Below are 12,575 nucleotides of genomic sequence, written 5' to 3' on the forward strand. Positions count from 1 at the left end.
TTTTTTTAATCCCAAAACATAACCTTAATTCCTTCTATTGATTCCTCTGATCAACCAATTCACAGCCCTCGTTGTTAGCCATAAATTGTTCCCTTTTTCTGCCTTGCCACTTGACATCTTGCATATACCTCATTTCGTGTGCATCTGTCTTCCTCTTCCTCATTCTCCATTCCCACTCCACTGTGTCTACTGCTGCCATCTTAGATCCTGCTCGGCCAAAATTTTACAGTCGGCCTCCAATGGCTCTTCCTGTGTAATGATGCATTCTCTTCAGGCCACTCTCAATACTGCTGCCAACATGACTTTTCTAGTACACAAATCTGATTGTGTCAATTCTAACCTTAAAAGCCTTTGGTCATTGTCCTTTAAGTCTTTTTGCGTTTACTACTTAGCACACTACACAAGACCGTCCCTGGTCAAGGCCCTGTTATTACATAATCTCTTGCCCCTGTAGACCTGCCAAATCCTTTACTCTAATTACCCAAAACAATTTGTAGTATTTTTGCTGCCCATTTCCATCCTTCATTGCCTGTCCATATTATCTTAGGGAAACTTCTGGGTCTACTCCAAAGCTTACTTAGTGCAGACACCCTTTTATTTGCTCCCATAGCCACTTATCACATTGCACGTGATGGCCAGTTGAACAATTACTGAACAAACTCATGGTTGTACTGTAGGCTCCTTGAAGTCGAAACATTTCTTTATAGGTGTAATATTCCGTCATCCAACACAGTTCACAGGATTGAAGAATCTAGAACAGTATCTGACACGATAGATGTTCAATTAAGATGTGAATGAATGAATAAATAATAGGTATACAATAAATAAATTAAAAATGTGAGTGATGCATATATGGTTCTGACCGATAGAGGAAAGATTGATATTATTGTTCCCCAGCTGACTGCCCCAGTGACTAACTCCTTAGTCCCGCATTTATTTGCTAATAATAATGACATGCTAAGCTCTGAGGATGCAGGTGTGACTTAGCCATGGCTGTTGCCATCCATCCTAGAAGTTACAGTCTAGTAGGGAAAGAAGGCTCATCCGGCAATAATTATTTATTGAGTGCCCACTTTGTGGCAGGTAAGAGAGATACGACAGCAAAAAGAGAAAAGCTCCCTTGTCCCCCTTGGAGCATACTGTCTATTTGGAGAGACAGACAAAATAAACATAAAAACAAAACTATCTTCAGTTATCATGTGCTGAGTACCCGTGCTGTGAGAACTTACAGTGAGTTAACCTAGACCTGGAGATTGGGGTGGCTTCTTAGAGTTGAACGTCTGCTAACTAGGTAATGAGAGAAGGAGGAGGATCTTCGGTGTCACTGACACAGAGAGAGTAGTTGGAGATGTTGGGAGATGAGACTGGGATGAATTAATATGATGTAATTGTGCAGACCAAATGGTTTCTTACTAGAATCGCTCATTCTGTTGATGTATGGCAGAAATGCATGTTGTTCCCTGCAAAACACTGTATTTTTAACAAATTTTATACTGTTAGAGTAAACAGTGAAAACAGTTATCACATTCACTCAGTATGTTTAAGGTTAGACCACTCTTCTAACAATAGTATCAATGGCTGCAGGAGAGAGAAAGACTACAGTGTAATGAGAAGGAAAAAAAAAAACTTTTAAAAAATATATGTCATTCCAGGGGCAGTTGGGTGGCTCAGTGGGTTAAGCATCCGACTCCTGATTTTAGCTCAGGTCATGATCTCACGGTTTGTGGGATCAAGCCACACATCAGGCTCTATGCTGACAACGTGGAGCCTGCTTGGGATTCTGTCTCCCTCTCTCTGTCCCTCCCTCACTCACTTGTTCTCTCTGTCTTTTTCAAATAAATAAATAAACTTTATGTGTGTGTGTGTGTATATATATATATATATATATATATATATATATATGACATTTCTAATGTTCATCTAATCACTAGCTTGATAAAAGCTGACAATAAATAGGGCTCACTTAATGTAAATGCTGGAGTCACACACATATCTTTATTTGGTCAAGCGTAGTATATATATTTTACAATAAAAGCATCCAAACTAACCTGAGTAATCTTGAGAACTTGTATTCAGTACAATTATATGTAAGAAGGAAGCAATACCAAGAATTACTTTAAAAGTACTTTAAAATTATCTTTCATGTGATTGTGTATAAGAAAATTCTGAGATTTACAAATAGTTGTGGAATTATTTTTAGACTAATCTTTTCTTTCACAAATCTAGGAAGCTGAGGTGTTACAGTGTGTATTATGTTGAATAATTAGAACAGTTTATGGATGAAAATATGGGACTAATAATTTTATTATATAATAGGACAAAGTGGACTGAAGAGTAGAAAATGTACATTATAATTTCTCATGATCTTGATAATGAAAATCTATAATCCTGCTAGATGAGTAATTACCTACAATAAATATTTTATTGGTCTGTGAAATAATAGTTTATTCTGATTGTCCTCAGTATTAAGCAGGCTGCCTAACATATGAGGCATGAGAGCATGAAGGAACTCAAGTATTATTTCAACGTTGCAACTGTGTGAATGATGCTGGCATTTTTATGTCTGGGAAGATATGGAAAGAAATACGTTTAAAAAAAATTTTTTTTGAAAGGGGTAGATTAATATTGAAAAACCCAAGTCTAGTATTTAGAGAAGATATAGAGATTGGGCTGGAGATAGAAATTTGAGAGTTATTATAATATGGATGGCATCTAAGGCCCATAGAGGGGATGATGTCATCAAGGAGGTGAGGGTAGCCACATTGGAGACTCTTTCAAGTAGGGAGTGAGTTGAAAAAAGAAAGAGGAAGGTCATAGGAAGATTATCCCCAGGCCACACCAACAGTTGTGATTCAAAAGAATGAGAAAAGGAGGTTCAAGCAAAGGCAAAAGGAAGAGGGAGAAAGGCAGAAGAATGTCCCTGATGCTGAGCAAAAAAAGCTTTGCAAAGAAAGTGATCAGTTACAGCAGTTGCTACTGAGAGTTTGAGAAGATGAGGACTGAGAATTAACCATTAGATTTGAAAACATGGAAGCCGCTGATGACCAAGAAAAAGATGGTTTCATCTTTGAAGTTAGATTGAATTGGGTTCTAGAAAAAATGGGAAGGAAGTGGATGTAGCTGGAATTAATTATACCTATTTATAATTAATTTATATTTAGATGTACATGTGTATCTAAAACCTACACGTGGGGGTGCCTGGGTGGTTCAGTTGGTTAAGCATCCAACTCTTGATTTTGACTCAGGACATGATCTCATGGTTCGTGAGTTTGAGCCCTGCGTTGGGCTCTGTGCTGATGGCATGGAGGCTGCTTGGGATTCTGTCTCCTCTCTCTGCCCCTCCCTTGCTTGCTCTTTGTATCTTTCTCAAAAATAAAGTAAAAAAAATAAAAAATAAAACTTACACTTGTCATATATAATGTATTTAAATAGCAACACTGATAAGAAATTTTCATAAGCAGCTGAAGGATGATCAGTGGGTAAACCAATATGACTTTCTTGTGAGTACCTGAATGATTAATATTTCATTCAGTGCCAATTTTAGTCCAGGATAACTAGTATTTTCCCTTTGCATTTACTTACACTATAAAATATTCAGTTGGCCCTAATTAAATGCACAATCTCTCATAAAAGCCCCTAGTACTAATTCACTTTATTAGCATCCTTTAGGGTAGTGTGGAGGGAATATATATGAATTCATAGGATTGGTTCACACGGAATAGCATAAGTCAAACATAACTGTGTTCAAGTTCCGATTTTGCTGTTGACTAGCTGTGTCACCCTGGCAAGTAACTTAACTCTTCTAAGTCAGTTTTCTCAACGATAAAATGTAGATAATAAGGATATGAGGATAAAATAAATGTGTCTGATGAAATTAGCATGGTGTTTGGCACATAGTTAGGGTTTAGTTAATGGAGTGATTTCGTCTTGGTGTGATTACTGACTTGTTCTTGGATGGGAAATAACTGAAATATTACGAAATTTTAGTGAACAGAAGATAGATCTTCTAATAAAGAACAGAAAAATTAGATGCCAGAAAGTAAGCCATACCTTAGAAACCACAGTCGTTGGTTCTTATTACTCTATATGTATTCATTTCTCTTTGTTACTTTCTTGCCTTTAGTGAAGTCAGATAAGCATAGTAGTTAAGACCACAGGTCCTTACAACACATTTGTTATCTCAGTCCCCTGGAATCAGATATTCTAGGTTCATCTTCCAGTCTTTTCCAATCCAATCAATACTGCTAGTGATAATAGGCAATGTGTATTCACTGCTTCCTGGACACCACGCGGTGTCCTAAATGCTTTACAACTATTAACTCATTTTAGTCTCACAGTCTTCGGAGGTGGCCATCTTTTCTGCCTCCATTTGTACAGATGAGGGACGTGAAGCTCAGAGAGGTTAGGTCGCTTGCCCTAAGAGGACATGACTCTCTTGATAGGTACTGGAGCTAGAATTCCATCCCAGGCAGGCTGGTTCCACAGTTTGCACTTTTTGTTTGTTTGTTTATTTTTTTTGAAAGAGACAGAGCTCAAACAGGGGAGGGGCAGAGAGAGCAGAGGAATCCCAAACAAGCTCCATGTGCTCGCACAGAGCCAGATGCAGGGCTGGAACCCACAAAACCGCGAGATCATGACCTGAGTCAAAATCAAGACTTAACTGACTGAGCCACCCAGGTGCCTCCCACAGTTTGTTTTCACATCATCCTAATTTCATTTGGGACTGTAAGATTGGATTTAAGCTGCATAGCTTTTTCCTGGTGGGGAGAGTAAAAAAGTAGATGGTATCTTTCCCCAGCAGTTCATTAGTAATCAGTAATTCATGTTGAGTATTGGATTTCCTATCCTACCTCCAGCCACTAACTAGCCATTCAGGAATGTTCATAAAAACATTGAAAAGCAGAGTGATCATATTCTCTTGATTTACAATAAATATTAGTCATTAAAATACAAGACTTGAGGGTCAGGTTCTTTGCAGCTTATACCCAAAGAAGAAAGAACCATTTTTGTATTAAGATATTTAAAAAGTTCCCACATGCGTAGCAAGGAGGCTAAATTAAGCCCTGAGTTGGGCACAATTATAGACATGCTGTCTGCCTTAGATGAGTAAGTGTATGTAAATAGAACAGTTGCTATACACGGCCTTAATGGTATGGCTTCCCTTTTTTCTATGTAATGTAAATCACCAAATGTGAGCATTTCCATCTGACAGTAACTGTCAGTCTCAGAAGAGCACGTTGTAGGATTCAATACATGTTGCACAACAACCAAAATTGTTCTTTTCTTCAGCATGGTGATTTTTTTCTTCTTTCCATATCCAGCGGTTAGTACTAAGGCCTGAAACCCTTAGTTACAGAACAAAGTGGCTTAGCAGTAATCGAGCCTGTGTGAGGCTAAAAGAAGAATAATGAACATTCCCTGCAAGCTTCCTGCCTAGATGCAGGTGCAGGAATCAGGAGGTCATGAATAATGCATGACATGCAGATGAGGTGGTGGTTTCTCCTACCGGGGTTTTGACTTTGCTACCTTGCCTGGCTGCTATTTGTGGAAAGAAGGGAGGTGGTGGCCAGAAGTGCCACAGTGTAGACTGAGCTCACAAAAACACTGCGTATCCTTTTAAAGAAATAAAATTTGGGGAGTAGCTGAAATGCAAACCTTTTATGGTCTACTTCATCAAATGAAGCAAGCTCCAGGTTATCAATTTACTCCCTTTCAGAAAGGAAAAAAAGCTTCCTTGTTTTACTATTTTCATTTAAGAAACTTTGTAATTATTTGTCCATACACACACTGTCATGAAATTCTTTGTAGACCGCTAAACCATGATAGAAATTATCTACTTACAGTATTTGAACTATGGATCAGTGGGATTTTGTTAAAAGATCTAAATACCTAGGGAATATTTTAATTATAAGTTAAACAAGCCCATTTTTTTCCCACTGATATATGAATAAGAAGCTTCAAGAAGAATATACTTCTGTCATGAAAATTCATCTGGTCAGAGGATGTGGAGTGAATTAAAGAATTGTGAGTGTTTGGGCTGTTACTCCTTAGAACTTTATTTAGGCAATAGGACTCTGGCACCCTAGTGGGGATGTGGAGAAGGTTAAGAGGACTTAGGTCAGGGGGATTTAACTGAGGAGACGTTTTTTGGCTCACAATTCCATTATGATGTTTGTATTTCAAACAGATAGAATGAAAGAAAGAAGAAAGAAGAAAAGAAAAAAAAAATGAGTCTTGCTACCTTTTGTATAATTCTTATGCATTTCTGTGGCGTGTTTTTTTCTCTCTCCCCAATTTGGGGTGCCGGAATATGAGCTGGCTTTCATTTCTAGCTGAGTCTGTCATTTCCGCCAGGCCCCAGTTTGGCCAGATGCCAAGACCAACAGGTGATCCTTGTAGCTGCAAAAACAGCAGGAAGTGGGCCGTGCTTGAATGAGACAGTTCACCAGAGGGGCTGTCTGGCCTCTCTCCATCTTTCTGCATAATTAACATCCCCTCCCCCATGCAGAGCAGAAAATCTGTGCTGAGCCGCCCAGCTGCAGCAGCCATTGAGAAGCGCTGTGAGGAAAAGAATGTTAATAAGGGATGTTGGAAGAAATAAGCCTTCCGAGTGCAAAGTGCAGTCTGCCTCTGGATTTACAGGAAGTTTGCATCTGGCCCTTCTCAGGGGCTGGAACAGTACTGTTTGGAAATAATTTTCACGTGCTAAACAGCTATAGAGAACTGGGGTTCTAATGAATCTTGGAGCCGCTGGTTCTGACTTAAAGACCAGCTTAAAATTTCTGTTTGCTCTCTTGCAAATAAGAGAAATGTGTGGGATGTAGTGATAACACAAGCCGAAAGACTGCCTAGATCTCACAAATCCTAGTAAAGGTAGAACAAAGCAGGAAGTTGGCCAGAGGGAAGCAGGAAGTAGGGCATACTGTGTTGCCAGTGAGTGACCCACAAAGAGGTGGAGCTTCAGCAACTAGCTCCTGATTGGAAGATATCAGCCGTTCTTGGAAATAACAAACTTCCAGCAGATGACTCTAACCCTGAAAGCTTGTACAACAATAGTTTTTGCTTCGCCATTATTTAGCTAAAGTTTCGGATTGACTGCCTTCCTCAAAGCCCAGCTGCAGGGCATGACACCTAGAAAGCTTTTCTCCTGGAAGTAACTGCTCACCCTTCCTTCCTCCCCCATTCTCAGATTCTGTTCCTGGACATTTGGATGAAGTTACTTTGGTGGAAGGAAAAATAAAAAAAAAAACCCTTTTCTTTTATCTTCTCAGGTTCTAGGTCTGCGGACCTGGAGATTAAACTGACAAAAGACCAACTGACTAAATACACACACATACAAACTGACAAAAGACAGATTGGTGAGAAGGGGGAAAAAACCTGTATATACATATAACATGCATGCATTCAGGAATACTCTGTGAGGAGTAACTCAAAGGGGTTAAAATTTGGATCTTATATACCATTTAGCAAAGAGTGAAAAACTGAAGTGATGAGTCAAAAGAAAAGGTGGGGTGTAAAAGTTCTAGTCGGGTAGATGGTAGGAAGGTAACTAGGAAACAGATGGGGGAAACTCATGGCAAATAAGGATTGTTGACTCAGCCACATCTCAGTACCATCACAGGTGAAGAGTTGTGTGTTGCACTTCACGGTATTAGAGATGGGGCGGGACCCCTTTACAAATGAAAATTTCTTTACTAAAGGGAAATTTATGTCCTTATTTTTAGGCATATAAAGGGAGAGTATAGACCTCCTCCTGTGTCTGCTGTTTCTTGTCTCCAACTCAAAATAATCCTTCTGCCAAAGTAGCGTATTGGGGGTAGCATATTCCGACCTCCTTCATTATCTTGCTTCTTAGGGTTTGAATTCTACTAGTTGACTCAGGGAATGTGCACTTAGAGTCCCCCTGATACCTGATACCCCTTGTGGGAGGACGTAGCAGACTGGACTCACTGAAGGCAAACATCAGACCTTGCATTACTTTTACCCACTTCTGAACCTGGCAAAGATTAGCTAGTCAGTAACTTTTTTGTTGGACCGAATGAATCTGTCATTCATCTAAAACTGGTGGTTCTGCATTTGGGGGGTCTTCTTAGTGAACCTTGTGGCAAGTCGTTATTATGTCAAAAGCGCTACAAGAGGAAAGAGAGACTGCAGGTGTGAATGCCTAGGAATGAACTGCATTCGTTTCCTAAGAGGAGATTATGGGGCATTTTGCAATAAGCATACCTACAAGAGATCATTTATAAATAAGATCTTTTTTTCTTTTGTTCATTTGTAATCAGGGATGTGCTTTTTTAATGACTGGATTATTCTCATCTGCCTACAGAGTACATCCGTCCCCAGTATCAAGGGTCCGGGGAAATCGAATGAATAATCAGAAGTTTGCTTGGTGAGTATATATCTAAGTTATGAAAATTGGCGAGTCTTATAGGAAGTTTCAATAGGGCTCTGTTAAAACGGAAGAGAAAATTTTCCGCTTCTCTGTAAAGAATACATTTCTGCCAACTGAACCAGAGTCTCCTTTTCCTTTGGAAAGTTCTAAATAAAAGCGATAAAGTTCCTTCTCAGCCAAAACTCACCAAAACCGGAGTGCAACATTTTTCTCCTAACAGATATGGTATATTTTCTAGGATTATTAACTGTTACATTTTTAAAGAATGTTTCCCTTTTTTGGAAGATATTGTAAGCTTTTTAGTGATGTATAGGCAACAACTCAGATTTTTCTCAGCTACCAACTTTCAGTTCTTATAAAGATTTTCATAGTAAGTTCATTTATTATATTAATTTTGATGATTGCTATTTAGATTATTTTTTCCCTGATCTTAGACATAAATATCTAGGGATTTTTTTTTTAATTTAGGGCATATGAAGACCTTTTTGTCTTCTTTGTCTTTCTTTTCTCTTTCTCTCTCTCCCTCTCTTTTTTTTTTTTTTTTTTTGGCTTAAAAGAATATACTCTTAAAAGAATTTATATTCTTAAAAGAATTTATTCTCTCAAAGTTCCAGAGGTCAGAAATCCAAAAGGAGTCTAATGGGGCTAAGTCAAGGTGTCAGGTGGGTTGATTCCTTTTGGAGGCTTTAGGGGACAATCCATTCCTGGTGTTTTCTGTCATCCAGAGACCATTCTCATTCCTTGACTTATGGCCCCACATCACATGGCTTTCTCCACCTGCTTCCCATGCCACCACATTGTCTCCTTCCTTTCTGTAGTCAAATCTCTTTGTGCCTTCCTTTTACAAAGACACTTGTGATTGCTTTTCACGCCCACCTAGATAGCCTAGAATAATCTTCCTATCTCAAGATCCTTAATCACTTGTACAGAATTCACTCTTCCGTGGACGGTAACATTCATGAGGTCCAGGGATTAAGACATGGATCGAAGATCTTCTTTCACTGAATAGTTCTTGAAAAAAATAAAAATAAATGGAACTTAGAGGAAATGACCTAAAAAGTTATTTCAGTCACAAAACTTCAACTACTAATTCTTCAAAGAAGTAATTTAAAGTGTTTCACAAACGTTTCATGTGAAACAAAAAATTAATGTACTTTGTTTACATGACTCCATTCCACAAAATTAACCTTTCTACACATCGTGTAGCTTCAAAAAAGGAAAGAAAAGGAAAATAAAAAATTGATCCGTGTACTGTATTCCTTCAAAAGTCTGTGGAAATTCACAGATCTCCACTTTTACTTCATTGGATTGTGCTTAGAATGGGATTGTGATTAAAAACTTTTTTCTAAGTATGGGAAGATGATTACCAAAGATTGAGCTTCCAAATTAATTTTGTTCCTAAGTCAGGATTATTTTTAGACACAAAATAATGATTCTTTGAATTTGAATAGTGCGTAATCAGCTCACCTCCCTTCCCCCATTAAATCTAATTAACGCTCACAATAGCCTGGTGATGTTGTTAAATATTGTGCTTTTCTTTTTCATGGAGGGGGACATAAGAGCACAGGGAACACGCTGTCTAAAAGCTGGGGCATCCTCATGGTCTCTCTCAGTCACTAAAGCATACTGTCCCCTGCCAAACCTGGAAAGCTGAGAGAATAATGATGCCGATGCCCATTACATAAAAGGAGAGGAGAGAGCACGTTCTTTCTTGACCGCACAGAACTGATACTCCTTCTCAGTACAAGGCATACTGTACTAAAGGAACTTTACAACATACAGAGAGTACGAGATGCTCCAGTGAGCAATGTGAGCTAATGGGTAGAGTACAACATGGATAGTTACCACATCGACGTTCTAACAACTGATTTCTCAGTGGCTAAGTGGCGATCGCTGAGTAAATAGCAAATAGTCTTTCCTTCACTCGTCCTTTCTGAACTATTGGAGTAATGGTAATTCGTTCCTACATAATTCATAGCACGTTATTTGGTGAGTAAATTTAAACCACTTTTATCTCCAGAGAAGTAATCCATGAAAAACAAAAAGGATTTTTACTACTAGCCTTGAGAAAATTCAACTTTTATTTATTCAGCAGCATTTATTTACAGTCCCTGGCACTATGAAAAGCACTAGATTAGAAAGATAAATAAAACCTGGTTTCTGTCCTCAAGGAGCTGACTCTCTTGCAGGTGAGGGGTGTGTGTGTGTGTGTGTGTGTGTGTGTGACATATATATGATAGATCGAGAATTAGTAGGAAAAGCAGAGGGTTGAGTTACTGCTTTCATATATATTGAAATTCATAACAAGGACCTGGAGATGTTTCTAAATTAACTATAGTAGGAGCATACGTGGATTTAAAATATGTGCTTTATTTGGTCACGAGTTAGTTAAAATCCCCATTATATATAGTGCCTTGAATTTTCCTTAAGTAAATGCTGTGAGGCTGGTAGATGGAAATAAATCACCTAGTTAGGAAGAAGCCCAGTGAATCACCCAGTGTCTACATCTAGTTGAGTGATAAACACTTCCTATTTCTTTGTGAAAGATTGGCTCTGGAAATTCAGAAAGTTAAAATACTCACGCTAGCAATGGAGATAAAGGGAACGTGACTGTTGATCTTCCCCAAATAGAAGTTTGGGACACTTAATAGAATTATGAGGTATATGCAACACTAGCTTGGCTCTGGCTTGAGTTAGATCTGCAAACACCGTATGTGAGTGATGTTGGGTGATGTTGTGAAGTTGGATTAGCAAATGCTCCAATCAGTTAAAAAATATTGTTCATTAGAAAAGCAATTAAGCCTCACTAAAACATGAAAAGGCTTGAACTTATAAGCTATGCACAGGAAATGCATGACAATTGGTACGTTGTAAATGCCAGGGGCTGTGGTTGAGTTATGAAACCAGTGTTTATTATTGAGTGAAGATGGTTTAAAATTTTAAGTAGTGTTTTCCTTTGCATAATGTTAGTATGTGAGGACGCATCCACTGACCTCATTCCTGTGGCAGCATTTTCTTCTCTCTGGAACTGAAGAAATGTGTGGAAAGAAAAGAACGTCTGTTCAAGGCAAACAAACCTGCTGGAATGGAAAGAGGATGTGGTAACAAATGTAGGTATCCAGGGAGGAGATGAAAGCACCAGGATGTAAGGGGTGCAATGACAGATGTTAGGATGGAGCCAGGTTTGCTGTAGCTGTCTGCTGACCTCCAGGGATTAAAGAGTGATGGCAGTAAGAACTTCATGACAGGTATGTTCGCACCCCAGTGAAGAACATGAGATCAGTGTACAACTCATTTAATATTCACTTAATCAAAGGTAGCAGTCCAACCAGACATAAACTCTGTCCATCAGAACGGCTCTCCCCTCGCTGCAACTCCACTATAGGAATATTTGTGGATTTGAGGATTGATGAAGCATTTGAGGTTCAGCATGTGAATTTCATTCTGTATTTCATGTGCATATCCCTTCTCTTTCCCTCTTTCCTTCCTCATTGACACTAAGTAGAGGTAATCATACCTTCCTTTGTCCAGTAACTATGAAAACCTTTTTTAGGGCGTTTGCTACTCTCTTGGATGTAATAATGCCAGGAAAAAAAATATTTTGCTCCACTGCGGGGAAAGGAGGCAAGCTTTGTTAAGAGAATTCAATGTGCAGAGAGACTTGTTCTTTACAGATTTTTGGGGGGTAAAGGTGGTATATTCTGATATCAAATGCACAGCGTGGCTGTTTCCATGTCATCTTCCAGTTGTTTTATACTCAGAGATATGATAGAGATCTGGAATCTGTGTTTGGTGTGTATGTGTAGGTTGGAACAGGACAGGGAGGGGTTTGGTGGGGAATATCTCTGAGCTGAACACCAGAGTTGATATACAGCTCCAGAAATTCCCAGGATCAGCTTGAGTAGCCCAAAGGCATATGTATGGATACATGCTCATTTTTATCTTTTTACCCTTTCTTCCCTCCTCTTCACTTCACCCTCTATCCTGCTGCATTCCTGAAATTATAGGGGACTTGGGTATATATCGTTCTTTGGTGATTGTTGTAATGGTAGTTATGCTTGGTACCCAAACATGCATCCAGGGCTCTTAATGTAAGAGTAGCTGTGAGCATTACATAATAGAGATTTTATGGGCTATTTATATAATGACAGAAAATAAAGTATTAACAGGAATTATCATCAGT

The 12,575-nt window shown here is 38.8% G+C and overlaps 1 protein-coding gene across 9 annotated transcripts in view; it reads left to right on the top strand.

The window, feature by feature from the left end:
• Positions 1–12,575, top strand: part of KLF12 (KLF transcription factor 12) — a 447,719-nt gene that overhangs the window by 365,464 nt on the left and 69,680 nt on the right. For all 9 annotated transcript variants that reach the window (XM_058682966.1, XM_058682944.1, XM_058682929.1 and 6 more), the window contains one exon: positions 8,327–8,389. In XM_058682966.1, the coding sequence (XP_058538949.1) occupies positions 8,327–8,389 (63 nt within the window). The remainder of the gene's footprint in view (positions 1–8,326; positions 8,390–12,575) is intronic.

This window comes from Neofelis nebulosa, chromosome 1 (assembly GCF_028018385.1).
Source record: "Neofelis nebulosa isolate mNeoNeb1 chromosome 1, mNeoNeb1.pri, whole genome shotgun sequence".
NCBI lineage: Eukaryota > Metazoa > Chordata > Mammalia > Carnivora > Felidae > Neofelis > Neofelis nebulosa.